The sequence below is a fragment of the Tympanuchus pallidicinctus genome, unplaced genomic scaffold (assembly GCF_026119805.1).
Source record: "Tympanuchus pallidicinctus isolate F22 unplaced genomic scaffold, pur_lepc_1.0 scaffold8, whole genome shotgun sequence".
In the NCBI taxonomy this organism is placed as follows: Eukaryota; Metazoa; Chordata; class Aves; order Galliformes; family Phasianidae; genus Tympanuchus; species Tympanuchus pallidicinctus.
The window spans coordinates 51,130,086-51,156,362 of record NW_026294802.1 but is presented as its reverse complement, the minus strand read 5'-3'; the positions used below and the strand labels follow the sequence as shown (position 1 = coordinate 51,156,362).

Below are 26,277 nucleotides of genomic sequence, written 5' to 3'. Positions count from 1 at the left end.
CAGCTGCTGTCTATAAAGGTTTTAATATCAGTATAAATAGGCCACAGTTACAAAAAAATTGCAAGACTAGAGCAATGGAATTTTGACTTAAAAACCTTGAGTGAGGCCTTGCTCTTCAGAAACACGCAGCACACAGACTGGAGGGTGGAGGGGAGGCGTGAGCACACATACACCATCTTGCCTTGAACCACTCAGTACAAAAATAGTAGAAAGATGGTCTCTGAATTGCTGGCTGATCCCTAGGTTGTGCCTTAACTGGACTCTGACTGGGAGGGAGGGGCAGACCGCACCTTGTGTCAATAGCAGAGTTAATGCCCAGGGGAGAGCCTGTCCTCTCACTCCATCAGCCAGAGCTTCCCCAGCTGAGGTACAAGCTATAAAAATAAAGGTTTTGACTGTTCAGCACTTTGTACCTGGCCAGGATGCTCTAGCAGATGGAGCAGGCAGGCTGTGCACTGGTCAATCTGAGGAGCCCCTCGCAGCTCTCCTTACATTCACTGCTCTGCAGGAGTTCAACAGGATCGTGTTGCTGATGTTACAGCTTGGTATCCAACGCTGCCCAGACCAGGCCTCCCTCCCTGCCCCAGTCCTTGTTACAAACTCTGCCAAGGGTGATGCTTTCTGTGGTGGATATGAATCGTTCTGGTGCAAGTCCTGGAAAGGGAGGCTGTGGCAGAACAGCATCTATCTCTGCACATGCCGGACGAAGGCCTGCACGAGCTGAAACAAAGGCTCCTGGCCCTCAGGCCCCAGCTTGGAGGCAGACTTTCCCTGGGGAGAGGGAAGAACCCCACTGGCAGGTGAGGAGGGAGCACCACGGCGGAAATAACGAGACAAGCTGGAAAGCAGTGTACTCTGAAATCAGAAGATGTCATGTGTTAGTTTCTTCCACGCACATATCCCTCTCCCTCCCAAAATGAGGTACAGATACCCAGGGCCCCCTAATGCAGGGGAATGAATGGGCTGTACCAGGCAGACGTAGGACCTTTTCCCATAAAACACACTTCAGTGAACAGTGAGAAAGAATGGTACAAGCTGCTTACCAGCTCAGAGCTCAGCTCCTGTTTCATCCGCTGCTTATCGCGGGGATGCACAGCTGGGTCTCTCAAGTACCGAACAGCCTGGGAGATGAGCAGGTAGAAACAGTTTTCCATTGTAAACATGAGCAGAGACCTGTGCAAAGAAAGGAGACAAATACCCCAGGTTTCAGATCACAAAGCCTGGGAAAAACTTCACCTAGAGTACATAGGAGGGACAACTGCTGCTGCTCAGACTGGGCTCAGGCAGTGACAACAAAAGCGAAGGTCTACAGAGCAGAAATCCCCACTTGCCCTGCAGTGGGGAGCTTCTAACAGGCAGCTGAACTCCTATCACTCAGAATGAGAAGTTCTGAAGCTACCCTAATGCTTACAAATCCCAGTTATGACCTGAGGAGCACTGGGTTCTGCCCCTTGTCCACAACTAAATAAAAAACCTAGAAACTTACTTAAGGGTTTTGGTTCCCTCCTGCATATTCAGCCCTGCAGGCTGAGGAAAAGGTTCCTTCTTCTTATCCAACTGAAAAAAAGACAGCTATTAGACACAGCACATACAGAAGCTACTTCTCAAAATATTAATTAAGTTCTCTGAGATGACTGCAAGAGCTGTGCTTTCCCAAACACAGACGGCTCGTACCTCTCCTAGCATGTTGAGGGCCACATTGACTGTGGCAAGGAGGGTCCCAAAGGAAGGGGCGACATCCGAATCAAAGGCTGGTGTGGTGAAACTCAAGACAAAGAGCACGTTGTACTCAGCAAGGTCCAGTGACTGTGGAGAAAAGGAAGGAGGACTGTGTGACCCCTGAGGACATGAGTATGCTGCTGTCACAGTAGCAGGAATATCGAGTCCCTGTAGCATGCTTTTTGTATGGAGAACCCAAAGCCCTGAGGTCACTTCCTCAATCTGTTACACAGCTGGAACAGCAAAGAGCACCGCACAGCTCTGCACACAGAGGCTGCACTCTGTTCACAGGAGGGAGCAGAGCCTTACAACTCTCAGGCTGTGAAGCTGAGCAGCAAGCTCAAACAATGACTGCTTCCAGACCATTTAACTGCGGGCAGCTACAGGAAGTAACTATCCAAAAGAAAGCAGCAGGACATTGCCAGAGTCAAGGATTAAACCCTACTTGGCTTAACTTGGAGACCAGGCTACCAGGTCACAGCTATGGGAGAACAAGAGTATCTCTTCTGAGGACACAAACCTAGCTGGCTCTGCTGCATGTACAGCGCTGTGCAATCAACCACAGCTCAGCCAAGCCTTCTTCTCAGATCAGTGCCTGAGAACTGAAGGGAATTCCTGCTCTGTGCAGCAGAACAGCAGACAGATGTACAGCAGGGTCACTGTCACAAGCAGGATGGGCTGTGCTTCTCTTCACAAACCCAGAATGTCACTTGAGATGATGGAAACCTCCCTGTTCAGGGAGAAACATCTCTTACCTGATCGAGGAGTATCTGGCAGACATCGGGGGTGAAGTGGCGCAGAGCAGCAAGAGATTTGCTGAGGATTTTCAAGAGGCTGTACTGCACCATTAGCAGTGCCTTCTGCTCTGCTGCCTCTGACTCAGGGCTGGGGTGTTTGGAAGAGGTTTGGGGATTACGCTGCACTCGTGGAGTCACACTTGATGGAAGGGAGTCACCATTTTTCGTCTGCAGAGAAAAGTGTCTTAGATACATTCATGACAGTTTTGCATTAAGGATGATGCTTTCAAGGAAAACTGCTACAAGCAAAAAGGAGGAAAATAAGGCACACAAACTCTGTCACCTACTAGAAGCGTGAGAACTCACACAGTGCACAGCAGAAGAGGCTCTGCATTCTAGGAAAGCAGCTGCAAAGGCTACTTGGATTTCACATTCCAGAAAATCAACACAGCAAGCCTCAGCCATGCTGAAACAGCACATCAGTAGCAATGCATTATCTCTACCTCATGTTCAACAAAGGATTCTCCAAGAACAAGAGCTGTATCTCTTAAACAAATTAAACCAGATTAAGGACATCAGGTCAGTAGTGTCTTAATGGCCCTAGAGAGCACTACAGCAACGTAGCTTCCTTGCTGCTCTGTAGGCAGCTCTAGAATGATAATGGCACCACTGAGCACAGGCTGCTGTTTCTCAAAGCCTGACCTTCCACAGTCTCGACATCTATCTGAAGACATTTTTGGTGTGGAAAGGTGCAAATCCTAGCTATTGATGATTGCTGGTAATCACCACTGGGAACAGAGCCTGGATACTGAATAACATTTGCCTTTCAGCATGAAGCATGAGCACACAAAGCTCCCCACCTTCCGCCTTTGGGTCCCCATCCTCACCTGCAGGTAGTGCTGGAGCATTTTGCGGCTGTGCAGCAGGGAGGTGCAGGCCTGACACAGGTAACACAGATTCACCTGAAATAAAGAAGGTGAGGGAGAAATCTCTTCAAAGATTAAAGCCCATCCAGGCAGAAAGCGTGACGTAAAGGAAAGAGCATAAAGAGCAGTAATAAAAATAAATGTACTGCCACTTTCTCTTACCACATCCAATTTCTTGCATTCCAACACAAGGTGTTATCTACAGCAGTATCCCAACTCCTACCTGCATGTCCCTCATAAGCTGTGGCAGGTGGAAATGCCATTCCTTTGTGAAATTTGACAGCTGGAGAATGAAGCCAACAGTGTGATCAGCCTCCTCCAGACAAGCCAAGCTCTGTACTGTCCGTACTGCATTCAGGCACTGGAAAGCAGAGAGAAGTAAATCAGGACATCAAGAGCTACAGCACAAAGTCCGCTCTTCCCTAGAAGAAAAAAAGCAGAGATCTGCCCTTATGGGCAAACAAGGCATTCATTGGAAGCAGTTGCACAGCACACAGGGCAGAGACTCAGAGCACTTCATATTCTTAGAGGTGAATGCATTTCATAAGCTGTGCTGCTGTATGAGGAGGCAGCTACTTGTCTAAGGAGCTTCTGAACAGCACCCATGTACAAACTGTGTACAAACAGAACTCTTCAGCATTGACATAAACTGCCCAACGAAGCTATTTCAGTATTGTAGGACCTGAAAGCTTGCCAGCCTGAAATGTGACCCCGGCCACAGCATTTTCATTGCTAGAGCAAGGCAGAGCTGAAGTCATCTCTAAGAACAGCTCTTAGGCTCTTCTTTTCAAAGCAGATAATCACCAAGAAAGATCCCACCAAACCCTTGATTCTGCTCCTGTGCTGAATAAGTGCATTACACACCTGCAGCAATGCTACAACCTCAAGGGTGAACGGGACAAAAGATGGTGACTGCCCAGCTCCAACAACCATCCTAACAACCACCCCTGCCTGACTTCATGGCTCGCAGGCATTCTGCCCTCCCCCGCTTTTGAACTGTTTCTACTTTAGACCTTTCTGGGACAGCAGCTGTGTCTTTTCAATACTTCTACAATTAGCGACGCATTTCCACTGCTGCTGCAACACAGAAGCCAAGTAAACCATCGCAGAGGAGCTGTGTGACACACCTGAAGAATCCTCTCTTGATGGACACCAACAAAGTCCAGTGCTTCTGTCAGAAAGTTGTATCGCAGTGTCTTGAGGAGACGCTCCATCAGCGACATGGAGAGGCGATAGACGCCAGGCCAGGAGGGAGCATCCTGAGACTTCCGAGACGAAGCCGAGGTCTGCAGATACAAAAACGACTTCTTCACACCACTGCCCAGCACGCCACACACCACAAACCCTTCACATCGTTTTCAAACCTCTAGGTCCTACAGGAGATTGCTGCCCCCCGACCCAAAGGGCTCCTGTCCAGCCACAGCCCGCAAGGCAGGGCACAGCAAGCTCTCCTGGCACACAGCCACCCAAAAGGAAGCAGCACCCACCTGAATGGCTCCATTAGTGCTGAGCTGGTACACGCTCAGGAGGGGCAGGCAGACACTCTGTGTGACACCAGCCCCAGCCACTGCTGCTGCTCCCTGCAAGGCACAGAATAAACTACCATTAAAATCTGCACGGTTCTCCCCGGTCTAAGACTGAAGAGGCTCCTTCTGCATTACCTATTTCTGTCCCTTGCATTGCCACAACCCTTTTAGAGAACCTTTGTCACACATTCTTCTGTACTGCTAAAAAATTAGCAACAAGAAAAGCAACACCGTTCTTGCAATAAAATCCAGCCTGCACAGCTGTACTGTGAATTCCATTTCCATGTCACCTGGTTTGGTAAATACCTAACCTTTGAGAAGAGCTGGCTTTGGAATGGCCTTCATTGCACTTAAAGCCCTACACTAAGCTGAATTTGTAACAGATAAGCAACGCTTTACTACAAGTAATGGGAAACCAGTTCCAACACTTAATGCTGTTTTAAATAGGCTGGATAATCTGCATTGTAGATGAATACATTCAGTGAAAGTGCCTGTTCTAAATTACAGGCCTGCTCTGGCTGCCTCAGATCCTCCATCTGAGACATCCCATTAAAAAGAAGCAGCAGGCAAAACAGGGAGGCGTAAAGGCAGGCCCTACTGCTTGCCAGCTTCTAACAACCCATTCATCTACAGATCACTGTGCACTGCATCACAGACACAGCAATGAGATACACAGAGCCTGTTAAACATGTATGCTTATATGCTTTCTTTTCTCTGCATCTCTCACCTGTTGTGTCCTTGCTAAGGTCAGCAGCAGATGTAATGAGGCCTCTGTGAAGTGAAGGTTTTGTTTAACTCTCAGGCTGATCTCCAAAGCAGTAAAGATGGTAGGAAGCACAGGGACTTTCCTAGTGATCTGCAGCCAGTAGTCTCCATCATCATCAACTTCACAGAGCTCTTTTGCGAGATGCAGACCCAAAACACAAACCTGGAAGGGAGAACAGGGTAAACACCTGACATGTACACCAAGAAAGAAGTCTTGAGAGCACTTTATGAGATGGTATGATGCTCAGCCATTCTCAGAATCATATATTAAGGTGGCTGCTGTCCCTTACATCACATTCTATGCACTTCCTGGCTCTCACATAAATTGTGACAAGGTTTCTTAGGACAGATCTGAAAGAGAGGCACAACAGCCAACTTCCCAGGCTGACATACACCAAAATACCATGGAACAAGTCCCATGTGAGAACTGCCAAAGCTTCCTTTGGAGGCAGCAGGCAGCAAAGGGGGTCCCCAACATACACTGATCTTTTTGGCCCTTTACCCCATCTCGCTGGTCCTTGTGTTTAACTCGGGAGGCATCATCTGTTTCCATGCTGTCCTTGTCATCTGTGGCATCCCCCAAGGTCAGGCTGTGTCGAGTCTGATCAAAGAGTGCAATGACCTCATCCTGGAGTGTTTCACACACACTCAGCACCAGCTGGGAGTACTGAGGGATCTCATTCACTGCAACACACATGGAACAGATAACAGTTAGCACACCAACCCTGTACTCAGGTCTAACTGGTAATATCACTCAGATACATCCCTTGGAGTTAATGTTACTGTTTTTATTGCAGAACCCAAAAGATAGAATGTGAGGAATTGCAACAAAGTTAGATGAATAAGGCTAGAAGGATGTAATAAGTTGTAAGATCATCATCTGAATCACACTAAACATAATTTTCCCAAGAAGTCATTATCAGCTGATTACATTCCAAAGCAGAAAGCAAGCACTGCTAAGGACTGACCATTCTGTAGCTGCTCCCAACAGCACTGCCCACCCATTTCTCCAGATTGCTGGCACCAGTCCATGGATGCAGTCTGCTGTCCATGAGCTGCATAAACACCACACTCTCATGAAAACCATCACAACAATTTGCACCACCTTTTACTGCCACGACTGCAAATTCAACTTCATCACCAAATGCAAATAGTAAAAAATAGCAACAACTCTCCACTTGCTTTATTTCCTGAATGACACAGGCCTGCAGGGCCAGACAGTGGAACAGGGACTGCACTCGGATCAGGTAAACTGAGACACTCCTCAACTCCACAGTGCTTTATATCTCAGTTGCACAGCACAGAGAAATACTGCCCAGATTCCATTGTATGCAGTGCTACTACAGTGTAAGCAGTCCTGCAAAGGACTGAAGTAACAAAGTAAGTGCTGGGTTTTTTGTCTTGTTTAACAAAACACACCATCCGTGGTTTCTGTCACTTGTTATGTCACAACTTAAGGTATCTTGGTGACACAGTACTGGGGTCCCTCCCACAACCACTGAGCTGTCTTCAAAAACACTCAAACTCTACTTCCATTTCCATCAAACTGATCAAACACAGGGGTTCTTGCTGAGAAAAGACAAGGCAGGGAAGACATGCACACTGTGAATGATATGCCTGAGATGAACAATACACCTCAGCTCTCCTAAAGCTAGTAAAAACAAGTTTAAAAACTGGAGATGTCCCAGAAGCTAGCAATTATATTCTACATCTTGCACTACAGCTAACATCACAAGCATTTTTATGGTAGCTTTAATGGTGCATTCACTGCTCTTGATGTCTGTACATACAGAACCTCACCTTTCATCTCTTTCATCTGCAGCACAGCGATAAGAGCTGAGAACACTTTGGCTTTGGTTTTCTCCATCATCTGCTGGTCAGCCTGTAGAACTCCCTCCAGAATCTGCGTCAAGGAGTTTATGATTTTATCCACAGAACCCAACTCGCTGACAACAAAAAGGAAGAGCTCTTCAGATTAGACAAGATCCCTCAGTAATATACTGGCTCGACTGAGCTGTGTGCATCATTGCTTTAGGTTCTTCCAAAGAAATTTGGACAAGTCACTACCTCAGCCTCTCTAAAGACACACACAGCACAGCACAAATGCACAGCTTGCTATCACAAAAGCTTTTTTTTCCATACACTTTTCAGCAGAAAGCAGGAAGTCAAACCATGTACTGCTATAAGATCTTCCAGCAACAAACTGCAGATATTTGCCATCTCAAAAGAAAATTTCATGATAAGGCATCAGATTCCTCCCCAAATCATTAAGGGAAAATCACCAGAGCAAAACACTCAAACATACTCTCTTAAGTCCTTATATTTAACAGCGATCAGTAAATATCCATTGCACAATACCTACCTCTTCCACTTCTTCAGCAGGATGAGAAGCAGAGTACACAGCATAGAGCCCAGCTGCAGGCAAGATACCGACGTGGGAACTAGAAGCTGAGAAGAAACAGCACAAGAGTTACAGGTGTAACAGTCAGTGCACTGGTGCAATGCAAGAAATGCTCAGCCCAAGCACCAACACCAAATGGTTCTGCAGCAGCTGGCAGCAATAGGGGAACCAGAGCCCTCTGCAGGCTCACCCAGTTATATCAAGAATGACACACATTACACACAGATGTGTAAGAAGCTCAAGAGAAGGACTTTGATTCAGAACAATTTCATGGGATCTAAAAGAAAAAAGAAAACCTACGATGGCAAGCAGCTGCAGAAATGGAGCTCCTTACAGCACACGAGATGAGCCACTGGAAATTCAAGAACTCAGAGGAACTTGCACTTACCAGAGCCTTGGTCCCATTTAGAACATCCAGAAACAATTGCTGATGAACTGCAGGATCAGTGAGATGCATTATATCAGCCTAAGAGCCACAGAAGCAAAGCTCAATCAAACACAACTAAATATACACTGTTTTTCCACTTTAACATGGCCCTGCTGTTCTGTTACTTGAAGAATTCACCCAATTTTGTATCTGCTAAATAATGCAATTCTGCAGATAAGCATAAGAGCAGCTAAAGAAGTTGGCAATGGCTGATTTCCCTGCAGGGCCATTCACTTCACTAAGCAAAATCTCTTCAGGACTACAGAATTACTTTGAATTGCTATAAAAACTGTATTCCACCCCCCCACGCTCGGACAGACAAAGCATTAACTACCCTAAGCCTACACCACGCTTGTGCCAACCTGTGTTCTGACTGCATATATATAGTAACTGGAAGGAAATAAACAAGGGATTCTCACTGTGATGAAGCTAATCCCTGAGAAGTTGGCACTGCGTGATTCCAAGTGTTAACATCAGATTATCACGAGAGATAAGAGAAAAAACCCACCAGGGTGGCTCTTACATGGCTAGTGGATATAATCAGCAGCATCCTCCAGGCCGAGATGAGCATCTGATATTCTGTCATGGAGGCACAGCTACTGCCCTCTGTCTCTGCCACATAACAGGCCAATGATTTCACATATTCTGACCAATAAGCAAAGCGCTTTTTGGTGGAGAAATTCTTCAGCGTGTCTTTCAGGGACTGATCCAGGGAGCCCCTGACCAAATAAGGAGGAGAAGATATCTTCATTTATGCTTTGGTCAGAGAATACACTCCTTCTGAGACTCAGGTAGGAAAGCCAAGGGCACGGCTTGCAAAGTGAAGGGTATTCCACAGATTAGACCTGTGCAGGGAATCCCACTTTTTGCATCACATTTTAAGAGAAAAGATGATCCCTGAAGAAAATCTACAACTTGTTTTGCTCTTTTTGATGGAGATTTCAGTTATTCCTTACTATCCATTGTATTAAAGGGCAGTTATGCTCAAAAACTCAAGTGTGAGGAAATGATTAAAATGTTATTCAGCAATCATTATGCACTTTGCTTATTTCACAATTAAATGAAATTAAACATGGAATATTCTGATTGCAGGATACAAGGAAATACCAGCATTCCCACCTACAGAATCAGATCACAAGCACACAATTGAATTTCCTGCAGTAAGATCACAATCTACGTCAATCAATTGCATAAAGTGAGCTTGCAAAGACTGCATGTCTCTGCTCCCAACATGTTTTCACAGGATTACATGTATTTATTTCCTGAAAGCCTGTGTGGTCTATTAGAACTAACACACAAAGTTCAGACTTCAGTAGAGGGATGAAGGAGAGACTGCCAAACACTCACTTGACAACATAGTAGATCTCCAAGCAGATGATTTTCATGATTAAGGCACAGGTATCCAAGACACTGAGCTACAAAGACAAGATGAAAACAAAATCTGAGCACCTTGCTTTGCAGAGCGAGTGGAACTCTAATTTAACCTCACCCACCCGCTCACAGTGACTGATAACCTGGTTTGGCAGACTTGTTTCTCCCATGATAGCATAGTTATGTCATTTGACAAAGGACTGGTGGTGACACAGAAGGAATACTGGATTCGAAGTGGCAGACAAACAGAGAGGGCACAGGACTTTCATAACAAAGGGCAAAACACCCACAGAAAGGAAGAAAGCAAAAAACCTCACTGGTTCCTCCAAACTAGGCAGCCCAAGCTGTGCCTAAAAATGAGGAGTCAGACAGCATACACAGGACAGGTGCACCACATACAGCACATCTTCCAGAGAATGGAAGCACAGATGTCAGATAACATCTATTTTGATTTCACATGTGAAAAAGAGCAGAGAATTTCTGAAGGCAGTCCACTGCTGTATAGCCACTCTCTGCAAAGAGCACAAGTAGGTGCCTCAGCTCCTGCCTCTGTTGAAACCAGTCAGTCATACTGCTTTTTAGAAAGCCAAAAGCACAAACAGCAGCCACACACACTTACAAACATATCTGACAAGTACAAAGCTGCCTCCGTCCTGCCTTGATGTAACTCACCTCTGATGTCTCTGAAGGTGGAGGAAGAGTCCCAAACAGTGGATTAGTCAAGTTTTCCCAAAACTTTGGCCTAGAAGATGGATACAGAAGTAGTATCAGTTACCTCCCTCATGCCTGGCAGCATTTTGTCCATTCCAAATTCCACAGAAAGTATTCTTTGGCAAATACATGATTATACAGCCTTGCACAAAAGAAAGTAAACAGCATATATTTGCTTCTGAACATGCACACATTGGCTTTTCAAACTCTTTCCCAAGAGACAGTACAGATCAAGTTCAAAACATGCACACTACACAGCCCTTACTACGATGCACAAAATCTAGGATAAAATTGTCCCTCAACACTCCAATGAACCAAAGAAAAGGCATTATGGGATACAGAGAGCAGAACAGACCGCAGGAGAACAACACTCACTTTGTCCTCAGAACCAGCATGGCGCTGTCTCGGCGGTCCTGCCACAAGGCGTGCAGGAAGGCGATGGCAGCACGGTGCAGGAGGGGAGGACACCAGTACCTCTCCTGCTGTTTGGAGTCTATCAGCTCTAACACCACTTGGAGGCAACTCCACTCCCCCAGACTGAACTCCTAAACCAAAAGGAAATGAGAGGTTATGCCCCCACCATCCCACTACAGACGTGTATTGCAGCAGAACGCCTTCAATGCCTCTCGAACAGAGCAGTAAATCTTGAGAACCTGATGCAGATACGTGCTGTGTAAGTAACTATAAGGAATGTGTAACACAAGAGGGGAAAAGAGTTTTAGAGGTATAATAAAAAGTGAGCTAAGCTAAGACTTCGTAAGACCAAACGCCTTCAAAAAGGTCCAACTCATGAAGACCTCCAACTGCAAAGCAGCAGTGAGCAGGTGTTGAGAAGAACTGATATTAACTGTTATGCAGTGCATTCCCACTGAACGGCCACTGTTTGAGTCAGGAGAGTAAGGTCACAAGGATCTTTGCTTTCATTGCTCTGACTCAGTAAAGACGTCCTTATGAAAACTGAGGACAGCTGTAAGAAAAACAAAAAGCTGAGAGCACAGCACAAGCATTCACTGCATTCAATGCAAACGTGTTCTGCATTCACCTTTCCATCAGGCACCCAGAGTTGCACATAAAACCTAACAGACTCTAGAGATGTGTGCCATAAGACAGAGGGATGTTATGATAAACCAGTGGTGAATCGCCAGGCAAATGTCAGCCATCCTACCTTTGAGCCATCACTGCCATCCTTCACTTCCAAGTTGAGGAAGAGCTCGATGAGCCCAGGCTGCGTCTCCACTGCCACTGTGAGGAATTCCAGTATCATGACCTTGATCCGCATGTCCTCAATCCTGCTCTGCAGGCGGGTGAGGAAGGCGTCACGGATGGCAGCAGCATCACTACCAAGGCAGGCATAAACAGACATGGGAGCAACCTGCAAAAGGAAGGAAACATCAGAAGCCACGACAGCCAAATTCTACAGAACATTTCTTCTCCCAGCTTTCAGTCCACACTGCCTTTGGCCGACTTGCATTAATCTCCCTGATACAAACAAGTCTGAAGAAACCATTTTGAAAGAATTTCAGCTGTGGAATCAGGCACAAAAGGAAGAAGCAAAGCTCTTGTGTGAGCCTCCTCCTACCGTAGCCAGTCGCTTGAGCAGCTGGATGGCCAGGCGTGGCAGTGCAGGGTCGTGCTTGTGGTAGATGTATTTGGCCAAGACAGCAATAAGATTGTTTCCATGAGCACCTGAAGGGAACACAATCAAAATCAAAGACAATAGCAGCTATTTCACAAATAATGCCTTCCAGAGCAGAAGGTGAGAATCAGGTAAGTCTTCCAAAAAAAATGAAGCATGAGGGGATCTTGAATATCACCTAGTTCCAACCCCTCTGCCACAAACAGGGTTACCACCTGCTAGAGTGCCTTACAGGAGGGAGAATGAGCTTTCTCCTATCACTGCAAAGCACATTTTGGACATTTCAATAATTGACATACTGTCTGTAACAAGACACACACTAAGTAATAAAAGAACCACAGCTTCCCAGGCTGTCCCTGTGGAGGAATACATACCATGCTGAGTAAGTGCCTGTTCCAGTGGAGATACCACACTAGAGGGGGGTTTCAATCGTATGACATTATTGGTGACTGAGAATGCCAGCTTCACAGTTTGTATCAGCAGCTGGCCTTGGCTTTGTGATTCATCACTGTATTTCAAAAAAGAAAGCAAAGTAAGTAACTGTGTTGACAACTGACATTCAGTATCTGCACGACATTCAAAGATGAAATTCTGCACTCCGGCACTCAGAGGTTATAACACATTTTCCCTCTGACTGTCACATCACCACCCAGCAGCTGCTGAAACACAAACCCCCACACAGCCACAAAATATATTGTCTACTCAGCCCTGAATTCTCAGCATCAAACAAGAAAGGAAAACAGTTTGACAGCCTATTGTCACTTATCTCCCCCTCTTTAGGAGAAAGATGTTAAATGCATTAAGACTGAGGGAGAAACATTTGCAAGAGGCAATCTTAAAGAAATTATAAAGGCACCCATGATAGGTGACAAGACTCTAAATCCAGTACTTTCCCAAGGCTTTCCTTATGAGATAAACAGTATGGAGAGACATGAAAGTCAAAAAGGATTTTCACATAGGTATTGCTTTCTCCACAACAAGCCTGGATTCCCTTCCAGATGTTCTCAAAGAAAGGAATGGCAGACCTTCTCAAAAACAACCTCCTGACAAGTTTGGCTGGCTATGTGTCAAGGAAGATTCTAACTTTGGCTTATAATCCACTTGCTTCTAGTTCACTCTATTCAGTCTTAGAAATTAAATTCAAGTGAATACATTATTTTAAAAAAGTAACTGCTAACAAACTTAAAGTAATGGAGCAGCCACCAAGACATCACACGTCATTAACACTAAGCAAAGTAGAAAACTAAAGAATAGCATGGAGAGTGTACAGCAAAAATTACATATGGATCTGTAACAAAGAAGGCTTGTTCCTCTAGAATTTACAAGGCAGGCTGCCACAGATCCCCAAATAAGTGCAATTATGTCAAAGCTACATTTCAAGTATTACCACTGTTTTTCTCCTCACGCCACTGAGATGAAGCAGACTCACCTACTAGACTGGGAGGCCATGACCATGTCAATAGTGTCCACACCAATCCCCATGATGTTAATGACAGCTTGCCCTGCTTCAGTGTTGGCCAGACTGAAGATGCACAAGGACTGAAGGCTGGGGACATTGCTGTGGGACAGAAACACCACATTCAGAACACCACCATTAAGATCTCTCCCAGTACTTCCCCCCACCACTTACTAAACAACCACAATAACATTTGCATTTCTATATGTCCAGTAGCCCCCACTTCACTCTATCTTCTACTTCCTTCAGAGTGGATATATCAAACAGGAAAGCAGGTGGCAGTCTGCCCCATGGAACACATACACTGTTTTCCCCTTCTTCAGATGTTCTAAAAACCAACATGCTTTGCTTTGTCTCTAATCTTTCTCTACCCTTCCTATTCACTGTAATGCAGAAAAGCACTGAAACCAGCACTATGTAAGCAAGCCAGTAAAATCCAGGTAACTTTCATTCAAAAACTGAAACAAAAAGACAGCAACAGAGTCCTGCTACACTGTCAACCAGCCTATCCCAGACCCGACATCACCCATCTCACCTGCTGCGAGGATCCATTTCAGGGCATAAATTCAGTATTGCATGAATCAATTGTAGGATGAGGCATCCTGAAACACAGACAAAATGGACTGCTCAGTTTTCAGGAAGATGTGTTACCTAGTCCCTAATATTTTCAACCAAATCTCAGCATCTAGCAATTTTAGTGGATGCACAAAGCAAATCCTAAATGTCTGCCAGAAAAGATCTGATTAAAAAAATGGGGAAAATGTATGCATCCCCCCAAGACAGGTGATCCTTTTCAGTCTCACCTGTCTACCCTCTTGATGTCCTTACCAATTTTCTCTCTCACTCCATGAGAGTTGTAACGCCATTTGTGGTAATTTGGTAACATCTCCTTCAGGACAAACACAATGCAGGGCACAAGCCCTTGGCTCTGGGTGCTACCAAGCTGTCCCTAGAAGAAACAGAAATGTTATTTTTCCCCTTCTGGTTTAAAGGGGATTCATTCTTTCATAGGAAGATCAGCCACGTGTCTTTAAACGTGAGAAAACCACTGGCACAGATTTACAAACAATTTCTCTTGTAGCTCAGATCAGAGCAGTCTTTTTGAAAGAACCAGAGAAAGCACAAAACAGCAGCACATAAGGAGTGCCAACCAATGACTGATTACCCAGACACACTGCACAGAGGATGTCAGGCACTGCTGTATTTCACTTTCTCACTGTATCACTCTACAGCCAACTTCACATAATGGCCACTCCAGAAGCACTCACCCGGACCAGAGTTGTGATGAGGTTCAGGAAGGAGATGGTAACGCTGTACTCGCCTTGAGGCTGCTCTATGCTCATCAGCAGGTTTCCATAGCCCCCAGCATTCATTCCGTCTGCACTGTGAAACAAACAAGGGGATTCACTGCACAAATAGCACAACTTCGACATGAGTGAGAAATGCCAGATGCACAGATTGCATAAAGCTTAGATTTCAAACAGGCAGAAACATCTTATGACAAATTGTGAACAATTCAGGCAGGAAATAAAAACAACCAATACCTAATCATGCGATTCATACTGGACACTGGATTGGCAACGAATGGTAAGAAGCCTGTATGGTGAAGGTCAGTCCAAACCTGCACGAGAACAAGCAGAGGTATTATCTCCCACTCACATATGTGTATTACTAGTTCTCAAACTTAGAAAACCAAGAAGGTCCTCACCTTGGCTGGCATCCGTGCAGCCAGTACTGTCAAACAATTGACACAAGAAGCAATAACATCCATAGGGGGAGAGATTACAGTTGTCAGCCTGGGAAAGAAAAATACACATAGAATGCACTGCCATCTGTGATCTGGTCTATATGCTGTTGTTTTGATCCAAAGCATCAAACCCACGCTCCAGCACAGACACCAGAGTCTGCACTGTCAGTCTAGCTTTGCCAACTCTTCCTCTCCCTTGAATCAGATCAATTTACTGCACGAGGCAAGGCTCATCAGACAACAGGCTGTCACAGTGAACAGTGATTATCCATCAGATGACTGGAGGGAGAGTTAATATGTGCAACAACATCCAAGAGAGAAGTGAAGGAGTCATGGTTCTGCTGCATCAAAGCATTCTGTAGCCAGAACAGTCCTTACTGAACGTCAGCCTTGGGGAGTTCAACCACTGAGATGCACTTCTTTCAAATCTTTTGGTAAATGGGTAAGCGACCCTCTTTGAGCTCATTACATCTTGTCAGGTATCCCTGCTGTTAGTGACTCCATGCAGGTCAACGACTCACCTCTGCAGCAGCATGTAGATTCGTGACGTGATTGGCAGAAGGCAATCTGCTATGGATACATCAGTGCTGATGACTTTGTGAACCAGATCAATGATTGGCTTGACCCTCTGGCAATGCTGAATCACATCTAGGTAGAGAAAACTAACATTAGAATGCAAAAATCACACATCAGCAGCTTAAAACAATGCACGTTCATCTTCCAGAATATCCCAAGGCTCATTTCATTGTATGCTCCCAACCTATTGCAGTGAATTACCATAACTGACAAAACCAACAACAATAACAAAAACAAATGGGTTTTTGGGTAAGAATTCCAAGCTCTTTCAGAAGTACTGAGAGCTGCTCAATCCTACCATTAACTTAAAGTTGATAACAACAATCAATTACTTTATTCTGTCTTATACTCCCTGCCTCTCTCACCTGCTGTGGATACAACATGGAGCAGCATTTCAATCTCACAGGTAAACAGTGTCCAGCTGCTGTAGGAATACTCCCATCGTACTAAATAAGCTCGATCATCCAGCATCACTTGGCCCACCGTTCCCTGAGGTATCCGCAAATTTGTCTGACCTAGTCCTAAAGAGTGAAGAAGTAAATCCATCAATCTCCCCACAGGTTAGAAGCCAGGTGAAGAATTAAATTCCACAAAGCACTTGAATAAGAAAAGATGAAATGCAGTTTCCTTACCCAGAGGATAGAGGAGCTTTGGAGCCTGCCTTCGCCACAAGGTGCCATCTTCATGAGAGATCACATCAGGAGGTTTATGCTTGTAGAGTTCTATGTAGAAAGACATTTTATCCAGGAAACTGTACACCTGCAAGAAAGAGAGCTTAATAAACACAGCCAAAGTGACAGATCCTCTTAAAAATTAATCAACCATGTCATTACCGTGCATTACCACAGAGCATGCCACCCCTATCTTGAAATAAACAATCTCCCAAACACCAAGAGAGATCTTGTACCTTTTTTGCAGTAGATTTCTCTGACACAAGAGCCTGGAGCAGCTGAAGGAGAGGAGTAAGAAGGTGGGGGAACATCCCACATACACTGTCCAGGATAATACCCAGACCTGCAGTTGGTTCCTGGTGATGGAAACAGAACAAATGCCTTACTGCTAAAAAGAAATGCTAAAATAGCCTCAGTACAGCAAAGGATGTAGCTCCTTTTCAAGTCATACATTGGAGACATTAATCATGCACAGAAGTATCACTCCAGTCCTTGCACAGACTAAAGCATGAGGCAGTGTGCAAGTATAAGGCAGGAAGTAAGACTGCTGCATTACACATCATTCTAATTCTGTAACAACAAAAAAATAAGCATGATGCCTTTATGAGCAGTTAGTTCAGTCCTTGCAATCCCAGCCCTGTTTGAAACTATCACCTATATTAAAACTTGTTCCAGTATCCTTCAAGAGTAAAGCCAAGGATGGACCTAAAAGGCAGGAAAGGGCAAACATAAATATAAGGTAGATAGAAATGAACACTGGCTCCTCAGGGCCTCCTAGCAACTAGCTAACTAAACATGATCAGCCTGTTCCTTTCCTAAAAGGGAATCCTTGTATCAGGTTTTGGTTATAGCCAAGGTAGGTCAAAGAAATTGCCAGCACACTCACTGTCTTCCAGAAGAGCTGAGGAATGCTGGAAGCTGACAGAACTTCACATGCTGTATCTATTATATCCTTCAGAGGACATGAGGAAAAACAAAATAAAACGTTACTTTACTCAGAGAGTTCTCACCAGAACCAAATTTTGGCACGTTCCTAAAATTTAAGTTTCCATGCTTACCAGTTAAGATGGAACTACTCTTTCTAGACAAAAGAGAAGGAAACACCCCCCCCAAAGCCAATCTAAGGCCATGCTTCTTATCAAGGAATGGCCTGGCCAGGACAAACACATCCAGTACATTTACAAAGGACTGTATGATATCCCATCAAACTTAAAAACTGAAAATGTACTACTTCCATTGCTTTGGAAATAAACATTGACAAATAGTTTCAAATCCATAGGACTTCAAGTTCAAGACACTCTGCATTGCACTGTTATTCAGCCAGTCTGCAGAGGTGCTTACTAAATGTGCATAGTGTAAACCACACTTTTAAATCTATCTAAAACACAGATTTTGCTGTTTCAAATGCAAGATCACAACTTAACAGAAGTAATTAGTATCAGTTATGACAGGTTATTTCAAATTAGCTAACAGATGGTGGATGCTTACTTGCTGATTGCCCAATGTGTGCAATTCCAGCGATGTCAGGACAAAGGAAAGAAGCTCATAAATGCACATACAAGCTGTGCTGAATGTACACTGCAAAAAAAGAATACATAAGGGCATTACAAGAGAGATTATGAGCTATAGAACATAGTGCAACAGCACACAGTCTCCTTTACAAACTGCACACCTCTGAGTACTGCCTCTGCCACATATCCTTGCTACAGTACAACATGCAGTTGTCAGTTAAAGCACACACAACATGAAAGGTTCCACTGAAGTGAGAAACCACTCACTACTACTACTACTATCATGAGAAATGCCTTCAAAACATCAAAAAAGAACCATTCAGTGTTCAGAGAAATCAGATTCCTCATCAGTTTCTGCCCAGCAATGTGATTGCTCTCACACACTGCACTGCTTAACGAAACCTTATCTGGAGAACAGTGCAGAATTAACTCAGCTAGCAGTCAGATCTACAACAGCAAGTATACCCATGGAGGCAAATCAACAAATGTGATTAGATGCAATCTGTTCTGATCAAATGAGGTACAACACTCCTACTCACAGAAGGTTTTTTGTTTGTTTTTGTTCAGTTATGGTTTTTTTCATTCTTTAGGCATAAAAATCTGTTTAGCACCAGTTTGATTTCTGCTTCTCACTGAAAGAATGTGAGATGATAAAACATGCTTTATTACATGCTATGGTTCAAATCAGCCTTAGCTTGCAATCACTTTGATTCAAAGTCATCCACTTCCCACACATCTTTACACCATCAGTAGTTAAAAGCCTTCAAGAGCTTACATATGATACTAAGAAACTCACATTCTTGCCTCCACTGCTAAGTGATTTCAGAAGCTTTGTCAGGTACTGGAACACGTTGAGCTGGATAGCAGTGCTGCCCATTCTCCTGATAACACTGGCTGACTCCTCAGGGTTGATGGTGTGACGGAGCAGAGCCCAAGCCAAAAGCACCGGAGCGTGATGTGGGACATCCCCTAAGTGCAGCAGCTGATTGTCCATCTCCTGCACAGAGACAAGAGCAACACAACTGAGATCCCACAGAAGCAGAGAATACTCAGTAAGCATACTGCTGATGGCACCTTTCTGCTAGCACTCATTGTTCTACTGCAGTTACTTCAAACATCCAATGGATCAAACCGTGCATTTGCAGTCCTGCTCTGGTTCTGTGCATCTTTTACTGACTTTGTGTTCTTCTAACCTCAGAAGATCTCTGTCCTAAAAGCCCTGACACTGAATGAAATGGAACATTTTTAAAGCTCACACTGCCTCTTTGCACACACCTTTCTTTAAAGAAAAGCCCAAGATAATCCAGCAAATAAGTGAGTGAAGAATTAATTTCCTTCTTATCTGTCCCATCACGTACCGTGGATGCTAGCTCTTATATTTCATTAGCAAACACAAGTCAGAACCTTTTATACATAATCTTTTAGCAGCACTGCTTGGACAATCAGAGGAAGTTTTACACTGTCAGGCTGAATGTGGGGTTACCCTGCCTGCACTTTACCTGGTGGATATGTGCATTATTGGCTAACTTGTGCTCCTCTGTCCTACCATCCAAAGCTCGTTCATGGAGGGTGTCGATTTCCATGCCTTCCACCACAATAAGAGCACTAAGGTAGCTGCAAGCAGGAAAGAGGAAAAACAAAATCAAGTAGGTGAGACACTTTATTTCAGAATTCAGTTGGTTTCTAATTTAAAAAGAATGATAAACAAAGAGAACAAGATTCGGTTTGCATTGGTTCAGCTGCTCTTTGAAGAAATACAAAATCATGTAAATCAGCAGCAGGCAATCCAAATTTTGTCTTGAAATGCTAAGCACAGAATGGATTAAAATCTTCAAAACTATCACTGAACAAACAAACAAAAGTCACTGAAATCTGAAGATAGCTTTTCTACCTTTTTAACTCTATGCCACCCACCAAGACTCTCAGTCCTTCAGGATGCTAAGCTATGTCCCACACAGCAAAACAAAGACATTGTGGCCACTTGTGTAAGCAGACCCACAGCCTGTACTGAGGCCATTCAGTTCACAGCACAGAGCTGTGAAGATGCAGTTTCACTTTACAACTAGACCATCTAAGAATAAATGGCACTGTGTCTTCATTGCTATTCTTCCTACAGAGTTAAAGCTGGCATCTGGATGCCCCACTGCTTGGCAATCACATCTTCATTTTGCCACAAATGTCCAGAGCAATCAGAGAAGACTTTCTGCCTTCATCACAATTAGTTCAGCTTGATTTTCAGAGAGGTGATTTTAAAGTGGTGATTTTAGGAGAGAAAAGAAAGAAAAATAAGCACTTTTTTTCTTTTTTTTTTAACTGAGAAAAACAACTGCGCTGTTCTGTACTCACTTGACAAATACACGTTACTTACCCAATATGATCCACCAGGTGATCCATGCTCTCGTCTATCAAATGCCTGTTGGTTTGTCTAGTGCCAAATCCCTGCTCCTTGAACAACTTTGCAAATACCAGAAGGTCATCAGGTACCATTTCAAAGTAGGCATGGTAGAGGAAGATGACTTCCAGGAGCATGGACTGCTCACGGAGGCATTGCACAAACCAACGGGAAACCTGACGTTCTGTCTGCACAAGGAGAAGACCCACCATCATGCATCAGAGCTCAGAGATCAGACAAAGCAATCAGAAACCAAGAGGGGGCTGAGCTATTTCAAAGTCTGCATGAATAACATGAAAAGCCACTCAAGTACAGTACTGACACAGAGAGACTATGAAGAGCCACACGAATTGACCTGTTGGCTGAGTGTTATCAACAGACTCCTTACAAGGAAGAATGTGTTTCAAACAGCTTGCTTTGGTTCTGAGCAAAAGCGGGCTCTACTGAAAACAATGGTTAGGTTTCTTGGACTAAGAGAGCCATCATTTTAGGCTACATGTCTGCATACAGACATTTCAACACACTGTTCGTAAAGAAAGACTTTCTAAGTTAGATGGATACACTTGGTAAGTTTTATAGAAGAGCACAGACAAAAAAATACCATGAGATTTCCATGTGTTTCCCAGGTGGGAGCTTCTGCTTTGTACAGTTCTTCAAACTGCTTACGGTAATTAGGAACAAGCTCCTTTTCCAACTTCTCAACACACTGGAAGTACTGCGCCTTCAACAAGCAAAGAAATACATAAATGAACTCCCACATGCATTCTTGTGAGGTTTTTGCAACCACAAGTGGACAATTCATACACAACTTACATATTTAGCTTATTTCAATGATATCCAGGAAAAGGTTCCTGTACTCACTGCATAAGGGTGTCTCTCATCCTGAAAATAAGTGAGCAGATGGAGGACACAGCGCAGAATGCAGATCCTCTCTTCGTAGTAATAGTCAGCAAGCTGTGAACACATAACATTACCAGCATCACTTGGGTGCTGTGTTCAAGTCCCATTCACTTTCCTCTTCCAATGCCTACAGCACCAGAATATACAGTGCTCAAACACTACTATGGATGGAATTTCAGCTTAGCAGTTTTAAGTTATCTAAAAAATTATTTAAAAAACCACTAAAATTTAATTAATCTAACAGAATTCAGTAAAACGTGTTGCTGGGACATGTTTATAATTATGCTATTCAATAAAACTTGGAAAAGAAAGGCAAAAATGAGATGCAGTCTTCCATTCTTAATCTTTAGCAATCTCTGCCAGGCGTGATGATCAACGTCCGTTTCACAGCTGTCCCTTCAGACAGAAACATAAACACACAGGCTTCAGAAAATGTGGAAGCTGAACTCCCTGACATTAATCCTAGAATCTCCACCATCCAAGGCTTTGTGAATACAAAATGTTAGTTCCCAGATCTTTTCACTAGAAAATATAAATGGAAATGACTAACCTTCAACATCAGAGCCTGACTCTGCCTTTCATCCTGAAGAACTGCCTGTAAGCAAAACATAACACAATAAATACCTACTGCAGAATCACCTACCCACAAATATCATCAAAAACAAACAACCCACAACTGAAAGAAATGAGAAATTTTTTCTTTCCATTTCTTTTGAAAAGACAGTTTCCAAAACTACAAAACACTTATTTGTAAATGTTTGCTCTTCATCTCCACCCACTCTCATTCACACATCTGTAGGTTTCCTGTATGCCTGAGACACAGATGAGCCAAATCCTTTCAGACAGATTCAAGCAGGAAGAGGACCAGAAAGTTAGACCTGAATTTCTGCTGTCACGTTTTTATACAGTGGTACTTGGCCACTGCAGGTTTAGTGAATGCAAACTACAGTCTTTTCCAATTCAGAATGTGGGGTTGCATATGATCATGTTCATCAACAGATTACTGGTATTGTGGACAGATGTACAGTAAGCAGGAAATAAATGGGAGCTAAGGACCTTCAGGGAGTCCCTTGTTCCTCTGTAATCCTCCTGAAGATAACACTGCAACAACTGCACGCTCTGCTCTTCATCCAGACCCTGAAGAAACAAAGAGAGATGCTCTGAAACAAACAAAAGTGAACTGAATTCATTGAAGATAAATATTCTCTCCAAATATTTCAGGTAGATTTTCTTTTCAGAATAAACAATAATAGAAAATTCTTGCTTTTCAGGATGATGCTTGTTTCAGTCAGCACTTCCATTGAAAGCAAAATACACAAGCTTTGGTGTAACTCAGGTGCAGGCAGTTAAAACCTCAGCAAAGGAGCAGCACAGTCACTTAAAGGTACTGCCACAGGTCACCTAACTCTCACTCCCACAAGGGAATCACAAGGAACATAACCTTGCAGGTAAACAGCATTTGGGGCAGATACTTTAAGGGTCATTAGTTTTTAGCTGAGCAGTTTCAGAAGTCTTGATAGAGCCCCAAATTGAGGATTGCTTCCAAAAAAATGGAGGGGATGAAAACCAGGAAAAACAAACCACCTCATGCAGTCACTAATAACTGCAGGGAATTCTGATGTAGGGCCTCTATGGGTGTTTGTAACCTCCTTTAGATTACTTTGAACTGAAAGAAACTTAACTTTGCCTCTCCTCAACACCAAGAAAAAGGATAAAAAAAATAATCAGAAAAGCACCTTCACTCACCAAAAACTTGCTGACCCTCAGACCCAACTCTTTTAGTAGAGCAGCTACATCTTTGTCAGCTTTTACCTTCTCTGCTGAAGTTGTACTAAAGAAAAAAAAACAGTCATTAAAAATGCAGCAACTCCAAGGAATGAACTCAAGAGGCTTAATTTCCAAGTTCTCAATTTTATCAGTTCAAGCTCAACGCTTGTTTGCTCTCAGTGGCCTTTCAATATGTCACACAGCAACAACCAGCAGTTTTGTTACCAGATAATACTCAATGTTGTTCACTACTTTATTAGCATAATAAATACAAGCTACATTCATTCCATCCTTTCCAGTGAAGGAATCCAGTTATCTCTGACATGACCAAGTGCCAAGAGGAGCCACTTCATTGCAGAGTGCAAACCTGCATTTGGGCACCACAGCAGAGCAGAGGTAAAGAAGGGTTAAGAGCTTTCAATGCTGGTAATGACAGCAGAAGCTACTGTTCTTTCTTTCTGGCTTGTATTTTATGCCCTAGAAAGCAGTCTGGATTAAGCACCGCCCATTGGTGCTCCTTTCCAAAAATCTCAAGTCATGCAAGAGAATAAAGATCTATTTTTAGCAAATCAGAAATATTCAACATGCTCCTCTACTTACTGCTAGATTCCATTGCAGAGGTTAATTTCTATTATCAGACAATTACTGTACCTTGGAGGTTTGTAGTACGAAAGCCCTTCTAACAATCTCTGCCAGTGCTTGTTCAGTTCTGATGCAATCTGTGCCTAAAAAGCGAACCAAGTATTACTGAACAAATTCCTCAACATCTCCAGTCCAGTAGCAGATTTGTTTAAGTGAAGCAAAGAAATTCCACCATCACAGAGATTGGAACAACGAGGCAAACAACAGCATTACGATTCAGACTGATCCAAGGTGAGTATTGTATGAGAAAGCCTGCTGCCTTGCCTAGTATTAGGAAAGGAGAGGAATGAGTGCTGGTCTGGGTTCTGATACGTTTGCATTTCCATCCTCTGGGCACACTCCTGGATGCAGGGGCTCCATCCCAGAAAATCCCAGAAGCAGGCTGCACCACTCACATACACCCTGTATCAGTCAGTCTAGCAAGCAGCACTCCTGACAGGAGCTACCTTTTCATATACTCTCTTCCAGGCAGAAGCTTATGAAGCAACTATAAGCAAAGAATGGAAGAACAAACAAGTAGTGGAGAAAGAGCAACAAAAATCACACCAGGGAAAAGGAAAATGCAACAAAACTAGTATTCAAACAGATGTACAAAGGATGTATTTGGCCACGGAGTCCATTAAGTGAGAGGGAAATGGGCTCATCAAGATATAGACTTACTGGTTCTCTTAATGCTGATCTGCCCAGGAGAATTGTCCACAATTCTCTGCTGCTCCTGTAAACAAAGAGAAAATGTGGAGACTGTTTAAATAACAAACACCATTTCAGGCTTCTATTTAGTGCGCACCATTTCAAACTTGCAATTATTATTTTAGAGCAGATCATATTGCAACATAAAGAAAAATAATTTAAAGGAGCAGAGGGGTATTTTATTGGGTTTCACATGATGCTGCCCTCCAAACAAATTCCTTTTTAACAGTTTCTACCTTCACTGAAAGAGGAATACAAAACCATGTGAAGAGAAGAACAACTTTCTTCAACAAAGGGGAAATTCCACTAGCATCAGCTATTCAGAACATGCACCTGAGCTGCTTGTTTCCTCCTGCTTCCTGGGAAGCTTGTAGGAAAGCCAACCTGTGCTGGAAAGTGTTACAGACCAACACTTCACCCTGGCAAACGCACTTACAAAGATGAGCCTCCCTACAACAGCTCTGCAGAAGCACATGTGCCAAAAACAGCAAAGCTCAGCAAACTTTAAAACCAATGATTTGTCAGCAACATAACACAGATCAGGAGTGAAAATGTCACAACTCCTCATGCAAAGTTTAAAAAATAACAACCCATAACGCAATAACTTTAGACTGGCATCATCAAAATAAGCCACTAAAGAAGCAGGAGTCACCTGTAACACCCGACACGTGGTGCCATCCAAGTGGCTTATGGAAGCTGCTATTTCCAATACATCTATCAACCAGTTTCTACCTTCAAACTCCTCAGCAGGAGCAGCTCGCTGCGTGGGAGCCGCACAGCCCTGCTGACTGTGCAGGTGGAGCCTCTGCAGCCCAACGGGTGCTGAAACGACACCGAATTTTACCAGGAAAAGAACGGCTTTGCAGTGCAAGAGCCAACCTCGCACTTCGTTCCACCCTAACCTCTTTAATTAGACTGCGGGAGAGCAATGGAAGGCAAGCTCCCTCGGCCCGGCCGTAGGGCACAGAGCTGCTCTCGGCCCCGCTGGAGTTGTGAGCTTTGCTTTAATACAATTTAGACACCCAGGGCCAAACGGAATCTGAAAGCGACAGAATAAACGACCAAAAGGGAACGAAAACAGCGATCTGAAGGAGCTCGTCCCAAGAAAGGGCTTCCTTCCTGCAGCTCTCACGCGGCTGCCGGTTCCCTTCGGTCTGCGAAGGGCTCTCCGAGGAACGAGGCCGAGACGCCGCACTTCCACAGGGATCGCCGCCGCCCTGCGGGCACGGAAAGCCCGGGGCGCGGCTGGAGCCCGCCGAGCGCAGCTCCGCCCGCCGAGGCGGCCGACAAGGGGATTTCCTCGGCAAACCGCGCGTTCTCCCTACGAACCGAGGCGCCCGGCAGACCGGCGGCATCCCGCAGGAGTCGCACGGAGCGCCTCAAGGCCCCGCAGCCGAAGGACGGGGCGGGGCGGGGCCGGGCCGAGGGGCGGGGTCAGAGCGGCGCGGGCCCCGCGGCCGTTAACTCTCCCCTGTCCGCCCCCCCCTCCTCCCCAGCTCCTCCTCTCCGCCGCTCTCCTTCTCTCCCTCCCCCCGCGGCGGGACTGCGCGCACAACGAGGGATGGCGCCCCCCGCTCCCACTCTCCGTTCCCGCCGCAGCAACCGCCGCCGCGTCCCCGCACCTCGCGCACAGCCCGCCCGCCGCCATCTTCGCTGCCCCTCTCACGTGACCCGCGAAGCCGAGCGCGGCGCCCCGCCGGCGTCAC

General features: G+C 44.6%; 1 protein-coding gene across 4 annotated transcripts; it reads right to left on the bottom strand.

Annotated features, from left to right (window-relative positions):
* Positions 1–4: 4 nt before the first annotated feature.
* NUP188 (nucleoporin 188) lies at positions 5–26,274 on the bottom strand. Of its 4 annotated transcripts, none has more exons than XM_052668880.1 (45): positions 26,194–26,274; positions 24,542–24,596; positions 23,891–23,964; positions 23,219–23,303; positions 22,529–22,609; positions 22,023–22,067; positions 21,434–21,526; positions 21,174–21,293; positions 20,549–20,760; positions 19,680–19,794; positions 18,977–19,177; positions 18,158–18,247; positions 17,556–17,621; positions 16,906–17,025; positions 16,631–16,757; positions 16,364–16,519; positions 15,944–16,070; positions 15,384–15,471; positions 15,220–15,296; positions 14,944–15,058; positions 14,504–14,624; positions 14,211–14,277; positions 13,649–13,777; positions 12,594–12,727; positions 12,163–12,269; positions 11,749–11,955; positions 10,959–11,128; positions 10,545–10,614; positions 9,849–9,916; positions 9,025–9,220; positions 8,463–8,540; positions 8,036–8,121; positions 7,474–7,619; positions 6,642–6,728; positions 6,176–6,357; positions 5,636–5,836; positions 4,870–4,962; positions 4,510–4,668; positions 3,606–3,743; positions 3,344–3,418; positions 2,475–2,684; positions 1,675–1,806; positions 1,487–1,557; positions 1,044–1,173; positions 5–855 (listed from the first exon to the last, which is right to left on the bottom strand). In XM_052668880.1, exons 1-45 carry the CDS (start codon positions 26,217–26,219, stop codon positions 685–687), a joined length of 5,301 nt encoding a protein of 1,766 aa, XP_052524840.1. In that variant the 5' UTR covers positions 26,220–26,274; the 3' UTR covers positions 5–684. The 4 variants fall into 4 exon arrangements, with proteins under 4 accessions (XP_052524840.1, XP_052524841.1, XP_052524842.1 ...); XM_052668881.1 differs by lacking the exon at positions 26,194–26,274 and adding an exon at positions 25,901–25,974; XM_052668882.1 differs by lacking the exon at positions 26,194–26,274 and adding an exon at positions 25,224–25,797.
* Between the last annotated feature and the right edge of the window lie 3 nt (positions 26,275–26,277).